We start from the raw sequence: 16,967 nt of genomic DNA on the forward strand, positions 1-16,967 counted from the left end.
ATGGTTTCCCTCTACTGCAAGTGGGCTTCCCTGCCCTCAGGTATCAGTAACATTTCAGGGTCTAAAAGTACTGTTCCACATAGTGAATGACCACTAGGCCTAGAATGATATGGAGATGGTCATGGAATTCTGACTTAATAGGGACACAGAGATGAGTCTTCATGTCTTCCCATAACCATATGTGAGGGCATGAGGTAACCTCAGAGTACGTAAGTGGTGAGGCCTCTCAGCTCTGAGCTTTTAAGTCAGGGTAGAAGCAGACTTCGGTAAAACAGTTTGAGCCACAGTGTCTGACTTTACCTGGCTATATGGAATGGTGTCATGGTGTCTATGAAGAAGATTGTGGTGGTGGTGGTGGTGGAATGTGCCCTTGAATTGGAATTGACCCTTGGATGACCCTCCAGTGGGTTTTCGGAGGCAGTTAATCACATGGGAAGAGATTTCTCATCTTTCTCCTGCAAAGCAGCTGGTGGTAGGTACATCCTAGTAAAAGTGGGAGAGGCATCTGGCCTCCTCTAACTTCACAGCATTGGTCATTGAAGGTCAATTGCTCTGACCAATCAAGCTTCCACACTCCAAACCTATCAATGTTCATATCTACTGTCCTTCCCACAGCATTCCCTCTTCTCCACTGGGTTTGAAATGCATTGCAATGGCTGCACAAAACTTAAAGATGATTCTCACAGTTACAAGGTTTATCAGGATTGCAATTTAGGATGAGGAACAACTCAGGATATAGCTCTTCAGTCAGGACAGCCTCTCTCCTCAGTCATGCCCAGAGGCTTACCTCTCTCTGGCTTTCCACCTCTTTGGTTTTGGCCTTGACCTCTGCACTGCTCAAGCAGGTGTTATTAAACTTTTAGCTTTGCCAGTATGAATGATCCCCCAAATACCCTGCTCCACTAGACCAGCCCAGGCCAGAGGGCACTAGGCTCTTGCTCTATGAATCAATAAACCTAGCTCCTGGCAAATGCCTAAAAAGACTGCCAACAGCAAGCCCAATGATGTAGGGTACTGTTTCCTCCCTCTGGGGGCTGCAGAGTCAACATCACTCTCTGCCACTTTCCCACCTCTGTTGACGTCACTCCAGTGTTAGAGCTCTCTGTCTTCTGAATGGAGGAGATTTCACTGCCAAGGTGTTAGAGTCCAAAGGACACATGGATTCCTGACTCTTTCTTCTTGATGACGGTGGAGTCCTCCTTTCCGTTCTCTGTGAAGGCTCATATTAAAACTGACGATATACTTTGCTGTCATGGCCCAACCCCACAAAGGAAGCTCTGGTGGTTCTGCTAATCAAAAGGTGATGCCTCTCAAACAACTATGAGATCTCATCTCACCCCAGTCAGAATAGCAAAGTTTAACAGAACAGCAAGAAACAAATGCTGGCGAGGTTGTGGAGAAACTGGAACCCTTATTCATTGTTGATGGGAGTGTAAACTGGTGCAGCCACTGTGGAAGGCAGTATGGCGCTTTCTCAAAAATTTGCAAATAGAGATACCATTTGACCCAGCAATTCCACTACTGGGAATACACCCCAAGGAGACCATAACTGACATCCAAGCAGATATATGCACACCCATGTTTATTGCAGCTTTGTTCACAATAGCAAGGAGTTGGAAACAACCTAAGTGCCCATCAACAAATGAATGGATAGAGAAGCTGTGGTATATTCACACAATGGAATACTATGCTGCATTGAAAAACAAGGAACTCATGCAATATTATTCAAAATGGGTGACCCTGGAGGACGTTATGCTGAGTGAAGTATCTCAGTCACAAAAGGACAAATACTGCATGGCACCACTGTTGTAAAACAGGGTTGACCTCAGGGTTGGGGGGAGACTGAGAAAGATGTGTTCAATAATGTATACTGCATTGAAACAGATGAGGGAGAAATCTGTTTAAAAGGGATATGTGATTAAGTATTTTTGTCATGACGGGAGTCCAGAGCGAAGGCCCTGGGGGGAGTGATTGTAAACAATGAAAGAATTTTTCTTTTACTTTTCCAAGAGCGTAGTGTACTGGGGTGGGGGGAGGGTTGGGAAGGGAGAAAAGTGCAACAATGAATGAATGGAAATCCAAAGTCTCTGTAAATTTTCATTGAAATGAATAATAAATTTAAAAAATTAATTGGGGGGGGGAAGGCGCTGCCTTCCTAGTGGTTCGAATCTACCCACTGCTCCTGGGGAGAAAAATGCACAGTCTCCTCTATGAGTTATAGCCTCAGAAAACCCTCCAGAGGGTCAGTTATGAGTTGGTTCCTACTCGGCGGCAGTGAGTTTTATGAGTCCCACAGAATTTCCATTTATCTTCTTTAAGTACGAGCAAGCTATCCAATCACCTTGGTGGGCCACAAGCACCTCACCTGTGCATAGCCCAGCCCAGCCATGTGATGAGAATTAAAGGAACTATGACTGAGGAGCTCTGGTGGCTTAGCGGTAAGGAGTTGCGCTGCCAATCCAGAGGAACATGGTTTGAATCCACCCTCAGCTCCGCAGGAGAAAGATGGGTAATCTCCTCCTGTGTGATTAATTCTCAAAACTTGTTGGACGATCAGCTAGGAGTTGGTTCAGACTCAAAGGTACAAAGCAATAATAACCGTGATTGGAGGAGCAAGGCACAGACATGGTCTGGATGAAGCCGGAGTTGAGGCTGTATGGTGTGACATCCTGGCCTCATCAAACTCCACCTCTTATGCCAGGGTGAAGACAGTCCCTCTGTTGAAATCTCACCCCCCCAGTCACCTGTTTGGATCAACCTCTGGGCCTGGGATTGGTCCTTGGTGAGGGCTCAGCTCTGTCTAGCCCCTACTTGAACACTTGATTTTCTGTAAATGGGGGTGCCAACTCTTTCTGGGTCTTTATTAGCTGGTTTCAGGGTGGTGGGAGATGCTCTTCTCCACATGTGACTCCCTGTGACCAGGCTGGACAGTGGCTTTGCCTTGAGGGTCTGCTGTGTGCAGGGCTCTGATGGTTACCTGGGGCTAGCATCTCCCCCCGCCTCCCTTCTTTTTCCCCAGTGCCCTTCATCAGGGTCTGTGGCCACACCAACGTCACCCGCAGAGTGGTGGAGGGGAAGTTGGTGGAGGAGGGCAAGTGGCCCTGGCAGGTGAGCATCCTGTTCATGGGTGTGTATGCCTGTAGCGGCTCCCTCTTCCATGAGCAGTGGATCCTCACGGCTGCGCACTGCTTGCAAAGGTCAGTCTGCGTGGCCAGCCAGGCTGAGGGCACGGCCTTCTACTGAGAGACGGAGGGGGTGGGGGTGTAAGGGTATTTGGAGAAGCCAGGGCTCTGGAAGGAGGGGGCTTGGTTGACCCTCTACAACCATGTCCAGCTGCCCTGGTGACAGTCCATGTCTCCAATGGTGACTCTGCAGATCCAGGAATGAAAGTGAATACACAGTGATAACGACGGGAAGCCAGATCTTCACCCAGAACGACACTCAGCTCCGGGTCAGTGCCGTCGTGATCCACAAGAACTTCAGCAACTTTGTGTCCAGGGATATTGCGCTCCTGAAGCTCCAGGACCCTGTCTCCTGGTCTCACAAGATCCAGCCTGTCTGCCTCCCCTCGGGCCAGTATAAGCCAGAGCTCGGCTCCCTGTGCTGGGTGACGAGGTGGGGACGAGAGAAGAAACAGGGTGAGTGGAGGCTGAGATGCTGGCCCATTCTGGGCTGCAGCGATCACCCAGCCCGTTGACATTTCCTCAGCATTGCTGTGCTGGGCACTGCCGGGCCTCTGTAGATATGCAGATGTGCGTGGACCTTGACTCCCAAAGTCTAGATAAACCCAGTGCCAGTCCCCTACCCTGCAATGCTGGCAATGAATGTTGATATTGTGCCCACGAAATGCCCCTCAAAGAAATCCAAAAACACGTCTGACATTTCAAGAGCGTTTATTACTTAATTTTCCACGCGTGGAGGCTTTCCCCTTCCCCAGGAAGGTGGTGACGGAAAAAAGCCCCGCGTTTTCCCTCCCACTTGCTTTTATAGCTCTTTTGAGTGGCCCTGTTAGGGCAGGGGGGTTACGATCTTGGTTGGCGGGTTGACTTTTGATGGACTGGCTACTTTGTCCGCTTTTACTTCTTTTGTGTCACGTAGACACTAGTTAATTCCTTACTTTTTCAAGGACAGACTAGACTTTACCCGGGGCACTCGTGTTTGCCCTAAGCCAAGAATTTTTATGGCCCGCTTCTGCCTCCAGCGCTAATGGGGGTTTATAAAAAATGGGGTTTCTGCTGCCCCTTCAGTTGACATTACTGGGTTTCCTGTCTGTGGTCTGTACCGGTCTGAGGAAGCACTGAGCTATGGTACACACTGATTCGTGTAAGGCACCCGTAATTCCTGAGGACATGGCCCCTGATGCTTCCACCCTGGGGGTCTAGACCTGGGATTCTTTGTGGGGTCTGGCCAGGTGGTAAGTCGCCCTGAAATCTTGCTGTCTTGCAGAGCTGCCACAAAACAGTGCTAAGCCACCCTGCCTTTAAGAAATCTCCAATTATGCAGCAGTCTCCCTTTGGCCCCCATTTGGTACCTAGATGTCTCCAACTCCCTGGAAGACCTTTCCTTAGTCTCTCTAATGAGCTGGAAGGGTCAAAAAAGCAAGGGAAGAACCTCAGTGAGACAGATTGAGATAGTGGCTGTGGCAATGGCCTCAAGCGTATGGAGGATGATAAAGATGGCGCAGGACAGGACAGGGTTCAAATCTGTGGTCCACAGAATCACTGCGGGTCATACACGACTCAACAGCGCCCAAAACCAACGAGGTGGGGCTTTAACAAAGTCAGGCTGTGGGCAGAGGCCTTTATGAATTACCATCACAGGACACGGCAGGTTAGTCTCACAGGGGCAAATTCAGGCTATGTGAAGAAGGAGGTGGACGAGTGAGTCGCAAGTGTGCCCAGGCTGGATCTGTCTTCCCTCAGGGACCAAAAGAAACGCTTCCTACAGTCTTCAGGAGATAGCTGTCAAGATCATCAAGAACAATGTCTGCAACCAGAAATATCATTTCCTCCTCACGGAGGACCAGGAACACTTCCTCGGGGAGGACATGCTGTGTGGCAGCTCACAGCAGGGTGTAGAATCTTGTCAGGTGTGGAGTGTGGGGAGGGAGGCCTGGGGTGTGGGGGGTGTGGGGGTGTGGGAGGAGGCCTGTCTTACTGTGTTGCCACTGGGACGCCTTCCTCTCCCAGGACCTCAGTTTCCTAGGTGGTAAAACGGGGGTGAAAATACCCTTTAGCACATCCACAATGATGGTGATAAGGTAAAGCGTCTCAGGCCATTTTAACAAGTGTGGATGTGCACTCCTATCTGGGCCAGATGGCGGCAGCGACAGCTTTGCGTCAAAGGCATCGTGGTCTAAACCTGCATCTGCCGCTTGAATCTTCCTTTCAACACTACCTATTTTATGTTTATTCAGCTCGAGGCATGCAGCTTGAATTCAATAATGAGCAGCTCTAAATAGTCTCTTTTGTAAATACACCCCAAATGGATCCATTCTGTTGGTTAGAAGTGTTGAGGGAGTTTTCCATTTTCTCCGAAACCCTGCTGCTTTGAACAGCCTCACACCTGTTTCCCTGTTTCTAGTGTTCCAGGGTTTCCAGCAGGATGCATCCTGCATGGAGTTGGAGAGTCATAAGTGACACAGACCATCATCTTTAAAAGAAATAGTTGCCATCAAGTTGATGGCAAGTTGACGCTCATGGAGACCGACTCCACGTGTGTCAGAATAGAACTGAGCTTCGTGTTGTTGTTTTTGTTAGATGCTGTTGAGTCGACTGTGACTCATGGCAACACTATGAACAACAGAGCTGAGCCCTGCCCTGTCCTGCACCACACCCACAATCTCTGATGCATCTGAGCCCTTTGTTAGAGTCCTGTGTTACTCCGCCTTGTTGAAATTCTTCCTCTCCTTTGCCAACCCTCCGCCTTTCCCAGCAGGATGTCTTTTTCCAAGGACTGGTCCCTCCTGGTAACATGCCCAAAGTATGTGGGACCAAGTTTCACTATCTTTGCCTTTAAGGTTGTGCTTCCTCCAAGATAGATGTGTGTGTGTTCTTTTGGCAGTCTGTGAGATAGTACTTTTCTCCAACCCCACAGTTCAAAGGCACCCATTCTTCTTTGGTCATCCTTATTCATTATCCAACTTTGAGGTGCATGGAAGTCAATTAAAAAGCCTGTGGGTTACATCAGGCACACCTTAGTCTTTAAATGGTCGTCCTCACTCTTTGGCGTTTTGGAGAGGAGTGTTTCTTAACAGAAGATTTCCCTAGTGTAACATGTCTATTACTAATATCACACACTAGCAAAATCCTGCTGAAGATTATCCAGAAATGACTTGAACAATACATTGACAGAGAACTACCAGAAATACAGGCTGGGTTTAGAAGAGGTCGTGGCACTAGGAACATTACTGCCAATGTCAGATGGATCTTGGCAGAAAGCAGAGAGTACCAGAAGAATGACTATCTGTGTTTCATTGACTATGCAAAGGCATTTGGCTGTGTGGATCACAATAAATTGTGGGTAACCTTGAGGAAAATGAGAATCTCAGAAATCTTGATCATGCTTATACAAAACCTATAATTAGACCAAGAAGCAGTCCCCAGAACGGAGCAAGGAAACATTGCATGGTTCAAAATCAGGAAAGGTGTGTGTCAGGGATGCATCCTGTTCCCATATATTTTCAATGTGTGTGCAGAACATATCATTTGGGAAGCAGGGCTTTATGAGGAGGACTGTGATATCAGGATTAGAGGACGACTCATCAACAACATACAATATGCAGATGACACAACCTTGCTTGCTGAATCTAAGGAGGACCTGAAGCACTTGCTGCAAAAGGTCAAGGACTGTAGTCTTCAATATGGATTGAAGCTCAACATCAAGAAGACAAAGATTCTCACCACTGGGCCAATTGGCAGCATCATATTAGATGCAGAAGAGATTGAGGTTGTTAGCAATTACAGCTTGCTCAGATCCACAATCAACACTCCTAACACCAGCAGTCAGGAAATCAAAAGATGAATTGCATTGGGAAAAATCTACTGTTATGGACCTCTCCAGAGTGCTGAAGAGCAATGATGTCAGTTTAGGTACAAAGGTGTGGCTAATCCAGACCATGGTCTTCTCAGTTATGTGTTATGCTTCAGAGAGTTGGACAATGATGAAGGATGACAGTAAACAAATAGATGCCTTTGAGTTGTAGTGCTGGAGAAGAGTCTTGAACATACCATGGACTGCCAAGAAAACAAATAGCTCTGTCTTAGAGAGGGTGAAACCAAATCTATCCTTGGGGGCTAGGATTTTGAAGCTCTGCCTCACTTACTTTGGGCATGTGGCCAGGAGAGATTGGTGCTTGGAGAAGGACATCACGCTTGGAAGGGTGGAGGGACAGCACAGGAGAGGAAGACCCCGGATGAGATGGATTGATACAGTGACTGGGGCAATGGGGGTTGATGTGTTGACTGGCTCAGGACAAGGAAGAGTTCAGAGCTGCTGTACACAGGGTAGCTATGCCTTGCAGGCGAACTCAACCAATAGCATTCTATCACAGGTGTTGAAGCAGGAGTGGCATCCACTTCCTAAACAACATGCCTGTGGAAACTCTTTGAACTTGGATAAATTTTGGTAGTTATAGAGGGGCTTCAGGCCTTTTGTTCAAAGCGTCACTATGAGTCATGCTCAACTTAAAGCCAATCAACAATAACAACAGCATGTCTTTTGATTTCTTGACTGCTATTACCATGGGTCTTGATTTGGATCCAAGTAAAGTGAAACGACAACTTCAACGTTTTCTCCATTTATCATGGTGTTGCCTGTTAGTCCAAAGGTGAGAATTTTTGTTTTCTTGATGCTGGGATGCAGATGCATTCCATAGTCTTTTCTCTTCAGTAAGTGCTTCAAGTCTCCACTTTCTACAAACAAGGTTGTATCATCTGCATAGCACAGGTTGTTGATGAATTGTCCTCCAAACCTGATGTCACATTCTTGTTCATCTAGTTCAGCTTCTCAAAGAATTTTCTCACAGGGATATGAAAAGAACACACACACCTTGACACAGCTTTCCTGGTTGAAAACCATGCAGTGTTCCCACTGCACAAAAAAGATGAAACCAACACAATATGGGAATTGTCAAACACCATCATTAATATCCCATGCAGGTAAAATCTTCCTGAACTTTTAGTAACTCTCTGGTAATAATCTTTCTCTTATGAGTCAAACTGTTATTTAGTTAGAACGTTATTACTTCCTACTTGAGTAGTTTGGGTTCAAGATTTATAAACAATCTTAGAGCGGAGAGTCTAGTTTCAGTTGGTCCAGTAAATCTGGACATTTTAAGAATTTAATTTCTGTTCCTTTTTTTCGCCTTCTAGCTGATCAGACTGGTCATTAGCGGCAGCTGGTGGTGGTTCTTCTGGTCCTGGGGTAGATGAAGCTGTGGTTTTTGTAGCTTGTTAGTCCTGTAGACTTGTTTATTCTTTGTGTTACAATTTTCTGTTTGTCTTTATCTTTGGCCCCTGACAAGGAAAGATGGATAGTTTTTATGTTGACTACAATATGATTTTAGTCTGCAGTCCTCAGGCCTGGTTTTAATTGTTTTTGATCAAACATTCTTCTAAGTGGTATAGCACTGGTCTGTCCATTTGCTGTACAAAGGTAACTTGTGGTTGTTGTAATGCTGATCACTAAGACACTGATGTGTCAAATGTGAGAATGGTTACCCATGGTGGACAGTGTTTGGTGGAGCTCCCCGATTAAACCAAACTTGGAAGCAAGAGTGGCATCCACTTCCGAAATAGCTTGCCTCTGGAAACCCTGTGAACCTGGAGAAATGAAGAAAGTTATACAAGTGTTTAGGTCTTTCATTCATAGGATTGCTATGAGTTGTAAATGACTTGATGACACTTAACAACAACAATATATAATTATTGTTTTTGTAAGCTTTTAAGACCTCAGTAGCTGCTTGCCACTCAAGGATGCAGAACAGAAACCTGTGGGCTCCATTCTGCCAACTGCCCTGGTGATCTCCCAAGATTATGGTCCTATGTCTTCAAACTCAGGAAGTCAATCCTGTGCAATATTTGTTTCTATCTAAGAAGTATTGATCATTGTGCCCCTATGTGTTGTATTACATAGATGAACACACACACATGCCAACATACACAAGGTATTCACACCTCACAATCTCACACCTGTGCACATATGGCTTAATGGTAAGGAATTGTGTTGCCAACCCAAAAGTATGTGGTTCGAATCCATCAGCTTCTTTGTGGAAGAAAGATGGGCAATTTCCTCCTATGTGATTTACAACCTCTGAAAACTCACTGGAGGGTCAGCTATGAGTTGATTCTGACTTAACAGTACTCAGTAACAACGAAAGTACACATGTGAGGGAGCTCTGGTGGCCTGGTGGTAAGGAGTTGCTGCCAACCCAGAGGCAGGTAGTTCAAATTCACCGGTTGCTCTGAGGGAGAAAGATGGGCAATCTCATCCCACGAAATTTGTTGTTGTTGAGTACAAGCCGTCAAGCCATCCCATGAGATTTATAGCCTCTGAAAACCCACTGGAGGATCAGCTATGAGTCAGTTCCAACTCGACAGCACACACCACCACCATCATTGCACATATGTTTTTGCATATATATATATTTGTTGGCTGTTATTGCAACTTCATATATTTTCTAACATTTGCCAAATATGAGCTGTGTGTTTGCTTCTTAAATGACATTATAGACCTAGATCAGGCTATTCACATTTCACATTTCAGTGTGGCCTCTCCTATCATCAAAAATAACAAGTCTCGTAGGGAGCTCTGGTGGCCTAGTGGCAAGAAGCTGCACTGCAATCCTGAAGGCGCGTGGTTTGAATCCACCAGATGCTTTGCTGGGGAAGGTGGGGCAATTTCCTCCTGTGCCAGTCAGATCCAATTGGATGGTACAAAACAAGGAGGGGGGGGGTGATAAATCACCAAACCCAAAACAAACAAAAAACCAAGTCTCATATACTTTGGGCATATTGTCAGGAGGGATCAGTTCTTGGAAAAGGACACCATGTCTTGCAAAGATGGAAGACCAGACAGAGAGGGGATGACCCTTAATGAGATGGATCGACACAGCGATACAATGACTGAGACAAACACAGTGGGGATTGTGAGGATGGGAGGAGGGTGGGCAAGGTTTGGGACTATGTGTGAGTTGGTAGGAGTTGGAGAAGCAAGAGAAACAAGAACGCTTAACTCTCTATAGAGTGATTGTGCCGCTTCCACTCGTCAACCACCGGTGAACGCTAGTTTCTGTACGTGCATGTATTTTTAAAAATATTTATAAGGAAGTTCTCCTGGCCTAGTGGTAAGGAGCTGCACTGCAATCCCAGTCCCAAAATATTTATATAAGTAGGCTCATGCAGTATCTGTCCTTTAGTGACTGACTGATTTCACTCAACATAATGTCCTCCAGACTCACTCACATTGCGTGTCAAGAACTTGTGGGAAACGTCAATGCTGATTCTGGACTGGGATTTCCTGTGACATTTAATGTAAGCATGGCAGTTTTTCTTTGTTATCCAAGAGCAAGCAAGCTTCCTGGATATAGTTGATTCTCTTTTGTTTTCCAAGATATATCTTGTGAAAACAGTGAGAGTTTAGCTACTTCCCTTTTAATCTATGTCTTTCTTTTTCTTGCTTACTTGCCCTAAGCAGAACTTCATTCCAGAACATTGCTTGATCTCCCAGGAATTATTATGTCATTTAGTTTCAAGTATGTCTCTTGTAATCAGCTTAAATATGGATGCTATATATGTATATGTGTGTATATATACATAATTTTAATACATCTGAGAGTCTGTTTTAGTCCATTTACTAAAAAAATACTTCTTTTTGCCTCGTAGATGTTACTTTTTCTCCATTCTACTTTTCCTTTTTTTTTTTTAATTTTATTTTCTTATTTTTTGTGTGTGTACCGTCAAATGGGATCTGACTGGTGCAGGAGGAGAATGTCCCTCCTTCTCCAGCAGAGCAACTGGTGCTACTTTTCCCTTTGATGTTAGTTATTCATGAGTTGCTTTTGATGCATGAAGACGCCATGAGCTATCCCATAGACCATAGGGTTTTCAGGATCCTGATCTTTCCAAAGCAGATCACCAGGCCTGCTTTCCCAGGCACCTTTAGGTGGGTTCAAACTTCCAGCCTTTTGACTAATAATCAAATGCTTAACCAACTGTGCCTCTTAGGGATTCCTTCTCCTTTCAGTGGTTTCTTAGATACCTTTATTGACTTCGAGTCTGAATCCACTTGTAGCTGGGTTTCTGAGGCTCTAAATTACATGGGCGGAGATTGTCCCTTTTTCTCCCACAGAGCACCCCAATTTCATACACATATTGGTCGCCTCATCTTTCCTACACACATATTTAAATTTTAATTAACACCTAGAGTTAATCACTGTTTACAACTGCCTCCTTAATTGATCCAGAACCTTTCTTTATTTCCACTTTCATCCTTTCTCCCTCTCAGAGTTATCCTCATGGTGAAGACGTGTGTTCAGTTTACTGAACTCTTGTATTGGGTTTTTAGTTGACTCTTGTACATATGAGCTACAGTTAGAAATTATTTTTGTCTCTCCTTTTAAAGACTACGTTGTGGCTGATTCAGGCCATGGCCTTTTTCAGTCACAAGCTAGGCCTCTAAGAGCTTGGCAATGATGAAGGGTGACAGAAGAAGAGCTGCCTTTCTTTGAGTTATGATGTTGGAGAAGAACGTAATAACCCATGGACTGCCAAAAAGATCAGATAAGTCTTAGGAAAGGTGCAGCCAGAATGACCCATAGAGGCAAGGATGGTGAAGCTTCATCTCACATGTTGTTTGGAGGAGCTTTTCTTTGGAAAAGGGCATCATGCTTGGAAAGGGGGGATGGTCAGTGATCAGCGGATGAGCCTCAATAAAATGGATTGACACAGTGACTGTGGCAATGGGCTTAAGTGTGCCAGAATGCTGAGGGTGGCACAGGGCAGGGCTCAGATCTGCTGTTCAACGGCTCGCTATGAGTCATACTCCATAGAACCTAACACTAACAACAACATTTCTTTTACATTAAGCTTCTTTCCCCCTCCTTTTCTCATGGTTTTGGGTACCACTTCCCGAAACATCCTTGAATCACAGCTACACTTTTCCTTGTTGACGCCCACGGACATGCTCCTCGTGTTTCACCATGAATCATGGGCTAATTTGGCTACGATCTGTTAGGGAGAGAGCCATTCCTTCCTTTTTTTTTTTTTACTATGGTATTTTATTTTTGGAACAGCGGCTCTATTTTATAAATTGTGTTTATCTATCCAGATGACTCAGTGCATTAACTCTTAACGTGCTGAGTCAGTCCTGTGAGCAGATTGCCTCATGACCATCTGCACTGCATTCCAGGAATATTCTCTCCCTGCGCAGGGTGTACTTTGTCTCATTAATCTGCTGCCTTCAGATTGATAGTATCTTTTTTTAGAACATATTTTGTTCATTCATTTCTTCATCCAGTAGACACAGTGTGCTGGGGCCTGAGCCAGGCGTGGGATAGGCAGCATTGCTCAGGGAAGGTACTGTCCCCCCAGGAACGGACAGTCCTAGGCGACGCAATCCACGTGGCCACACAGCTTCCCTCCTCACACACATGCTCTTCTTTGTTGAGTCTGTCAGGATTATGCTTCACTTGAAAAATGTTGATCCATGCTCTGGAAATAATATAAACTCCTTGAAGTTTGGATAAAATTGTCTGTAAAACCATGGAGACCATAGTTCTGGACGTACTTGCGAGCCTGTCCAGTATGCTATTTTTTTTTAAATAACATTTTTATTTTAAACGGATTTATTTACAAAGTTCGTATACATTGTTTTTCACATCAAATCTTTTCCTTTACCCACCCTTCCCTCCACCCATCAAATTGTGCGACCCTATGATTAATCACCTCCTCCCTCTGCCTGTCCTCACCCCTCTGCTCCCCCTTTCCCCACTTGGGTCCCCATACATGTTTTACCATGAGATGTTTTTATATTTTCCTCTTTGTTTGTTTTGTTGTTATCTTTAGTGAAACATTCAAGATGAATGTCCTTTCCCTCCTTTTCTTAACAAACAAGCTATTGTTTTTGTACCTCAGGTCGATGATTCTTTTGCTTTTTAAGTCATAAATATGCCCATTTTGCTAGTCCTAATTCATTCAAGCATGCCATGATAAATAACTAATGATAACAAATAATTTCTTTTTCATCTTTTTGCTGACCTTAAAACTCCCTCAAGCTAGCTAGATCTTTTCTGAATGTGTTACGGGCCCACTGCCCTGGGCCTTCTTATCTGTCTCTCCTCCAACTACAGATGTTTTTATTCTCATTGGAGATTTTGTTTGACAATATTTGAAAGCTAAGACTTTTATCCATTCAGTGGGTGATTTACATTTTGTTGTTTGTTCCTGGCTTTTTCCTCACAGTGGTTAATACCAGCATCAACTCAATGGCAACTATTAGCAACATCCTGTGAAAAGTCTGTATTTCAAAATTTCTTTGGTGAATGTCTCTCTGTCTCCTGTTATCTCTGGGGTATTTCTTACTTTGGACCCTCAGAAGCTAGGAAAACATTTATACCAAGAAATGGCCTAATATTTCCAACACTGACTTGGTTTTCCCCTTCTGTCTTTCATTCCCTCTCCTTCCAGAAAGTATCGATTTAAATCGATTTCTACATGTCCCGATAGACAGCTGTATCTTTGGAAGGAACAAAATAGGACAGGGTTCAGAGCTATCGTGCATAAGGTCACTGTGAGTCTCAGGCAGCTTGATGGCACATAACAACAACAATAACACGTGTGTCTGAATTTGCATGGACAGTATTTCCTTTATAATTATTTCTTGAAGTGTCTCAATTTGTTAGGATTTCCACATGAAGTCTCATCTAAGTCACTGCCTTCATATGTCCTATTAATGAAATCCCTCCCACCCCCACCAACATCACCTTGGGCAGAGTCTATCATTTTCAGTCACTGTCAGTTGCCCTTGATGCCAGATAAAGCGTTGATGGTTTGGATCCGTCCAAGGCACCTGAGGAAACAGGCCTGATGACCTGCTTCCCAAAGGTCATGACCTTAAGAACCCTCTGTTCTACTCCACACCCTTGTGGTCACCATGATTCACAAAACAACACCCTACGAAAGCCTGTATTTAAAAATCTGTTTAATTCAAACCTCATCCCACTTTCAAGCTCATCTTCCACCTCTGATGGCTAGCCCTCTGGGGGAGGGACCCCTACCTCACTATTTAGAGGGAATGTTCAGAGAATGGAAACCCCCACATCTCTCTTCCTTCCTAACAGTCCCCAACAACTCCACATATTTTTTTTTAAATCCCAGAACATTTGATTGTGCTAATGCGAAACCTATACTTGGACCAAGAGGCAATCATTAGAACAGAGCAAGGTTCAAAATCAAGAAGGGGGTCCGTCAGGGATGTATTCTGTCTCCATACCTTTTCAATATGTATGCAGAACAGATCATCCGAGACACTGGCCTTTGAGCTGTGGTGCTGGAGAAGAGTGTTGAATATACCATGGACTGATAGGAGAACAAACAAGTTTGTCCTGGAAAAGGTGAAGCTGGAATGCTCCTTGGAGTCAAGGATTCTGAAGCTTAGTCTGACATACTTTGGGCCTGTTGCAAGGAAGGACTGGTCCTTGGAGAGGGACATTATGTTTGGCAGAGTGGAGTGGCGGCAAAGGAGAAGAAGACCTTCGATGAGATGGATCGATTCTGTGACTGGAGTGGTGGGAATAAGTGCGTTTGAGATGGCGAGGTTGGCACAGAATAGAACGGAGTTTAGAGCTCTTGTACATAGAGGGTCACTATGAGTTGCAAGCACCTCGATGGCACATATCAACAACAACAACAAGTGAAAAGAACTTTTTTTATTCAAAAGGTTATGAATTCAAGTATAGGAAGATGATGAAGAGTTACTAGAACTGGCTTTCATTAATAAACACTTACCAAGGCAGATATATCTGAAAAGGAGGATCAGAAACAAAGAAACACTTGAAGGCCCCCTGTCATCTTCCACTTTAAATTATAAAGCCCCTGGTATAATGCCCTAGGGTTTAGTGATTTCATACTATTGTTATTGTTAAGTGCTATCGAGTCAAGGATAATTCATAGAGACCCTATGAACATGCTATGACCTTTTTAAAAAAAATATTTTTTTTTACTGTATCACTACAGGTTTTATTCAGAAACCCACCTTTTTTTAAATCCCATTATGAACTGGGTTTGTCAATGAACTACAACACTTTCTAGCAGACATACGGTAAAAACGGCATGGCTGAGAATCATCTAGATTGCTCTCAATCTCTGGATTGCCACCTATCAGGTTCCAGGCCACCACCACTTCCTTCATGACCAGCAATCTCTCGACCGAGACTGACATTCCCAAGACTGGGATTGAGATCTGTGCTTTTTACAACGTTGGCCATACAACTCCCAACACACTTCTCAAGAAATGGACTTCAAACGCACAAAGTTGCAAAACCCTCCTTGTGCACGCTCTCCCATTTCATGCTGGCTGTAACAGGCTTCTCTCAGGTCCGTTACAGGGGAGGGCGCTGCATGACTCCATTAAGCCAGCAGTGATTTAAGTCAATCACAGCCTTTTCTGTGTCTTCGTCATGGCTATGGCCTTTTTAAACATGCTGCGTGCTGTCCTTGTTAACATTGTTTCTGTACATGCACATTTTTTAAAAATTGATTTTATACTGGTTTATTTACAAAGTTTGTACACATTGTTTTTCACACCAGACCTTCCCCTTTTCCTTCACCCACCCCACCCTCCCATCAAATTGTACTGTTCCCATGATTAACTCTCCACCCAGCCCATCCCGCCCCTGCTCGCCCCCTTGGATCCTCAAACATGGTCTACAATAAGGGTCGTATTCAGTACTGAGTTAGTTCACTTAGCATAATGCTCTCCAGTCCCTCACAAATTAGGTAATAATTTACAAAAGCATTGCTCCTGCATGCTGCATAGTATTCCACTGTGTACTATAATTTCTCAATTCATTCGATTGTGGTTGTTTCCATGTTCTTACGACGGTAAATAACACTGCTATGAACATTGGGGTACAAGTCTCTCTTTGTGCCTAAGTTCTCATATTCTCAGGGTATATTCCAAGCAGTGGAATAGCTGGGTCATATGGAATTTCTATGTTCAGCTTTTTTGAGGAAGTGCCAAACTGTCTTCCCGAATGCTTGTACCCTTTTACAATCCACCAACTGTGTATAAGAGCTCCCAGCTCTTGTAAAATGGTACAGTCACTCTAGAAGTCAGTTTGGTGCTTCCTTAAAAAGCTGAACATACAAATTCCATAGGACCAGCTATTTCACTCCTTGGAATATACCCTGAGAAAAAGAGAAATGAGGCACAAACGGAGACTTGTACACCAATGTTCATAACAGTGTTATTCACCATAGCAGGAACATGTAAACAACCCAAATGTTCAACCACAAACCAATGGTTGAGAACTTATGGTACATTCACACAGTGGAATACTACACACCACGCAGGAGCAATGATTTTATAAATTACTACCTAACATGGGAGGGACTGGAGAACATTATGCTGAGTGAACTCAGTCTCATAATGACAAATACTATATAGGACCATCATTGTGGAGCGTATACGAGGATCCAAGAAGGGGCGGGGTGCTTACATAGGGTCACAAATTTGATGGTGGAGGGAGGGACTGGTAAAAGAAAGAGGAAGGGTCTGGTGTGAAAAACAATGTATATGAACTTTGTATGTAAACCAGCATAAAATAAAATTTAAATATAAATTGCACAAAGTAAAAAACGGAGACAATGACCTTCTTGAGATTAAATGGGAAAAAGATAACAAAGGAAAGTTAAAAGATATGAATGATTGTATGAAACACAATGTAAATAAAAGATTGTATAAAACAG

At 44.2% G+C, this 16,967-nt stretch overlaps 1 protein-coding gene across 1 annotated transcript in view; it reads left to right on the top strand.

Moving 5' to 3' along the window:
• The window catches only part of LOC102872723 (serine protease 46-like), a 26,932-nt gene continuing 9,965 nt past the window's right edge, over window positions 1-16,967 (top strand). The window contains exons 1-5 of the mRNA XM_006893040.1: window positions 1-40; window positions 3,020-3,197; window positions 3,376-3,642; window positions 3,690-3,692; window positions 4,933-5,089. Coding sequence (XP_006893102.1) covers window positions 1-40; window positions 3,020-3,197; window positions 3,376-3,642; window positions 3,690-3,692; window positions 4,933-5,089 — 645 coding nt within the window. The remainder of the gene's footprint in view (window positions 41-3,019; window positions 3,198-3,375; window positions 3,643-3,689; window positions 3,693-4,932; window positions 5,090-16,967) is intronic.

This window comes from Elephantulus edwardii, unplaced genomic scaffold (assembly GCF_000299155.1).
Source record: "Elephantulus edwardii isolate Elephantulus edwardi_28Jun2011 unplaced genomic scaffold, EleEdw1.0 scaffold00121, whole genome shotgun sequence".
NCBI classification, from domain to species: domain Eukaryota; kingdom Metazoa; phylum Chordata; class Mammalia; order Macroscelidea; family Macroscelididae; genus Elephantulus; species Elephantulus edwardii.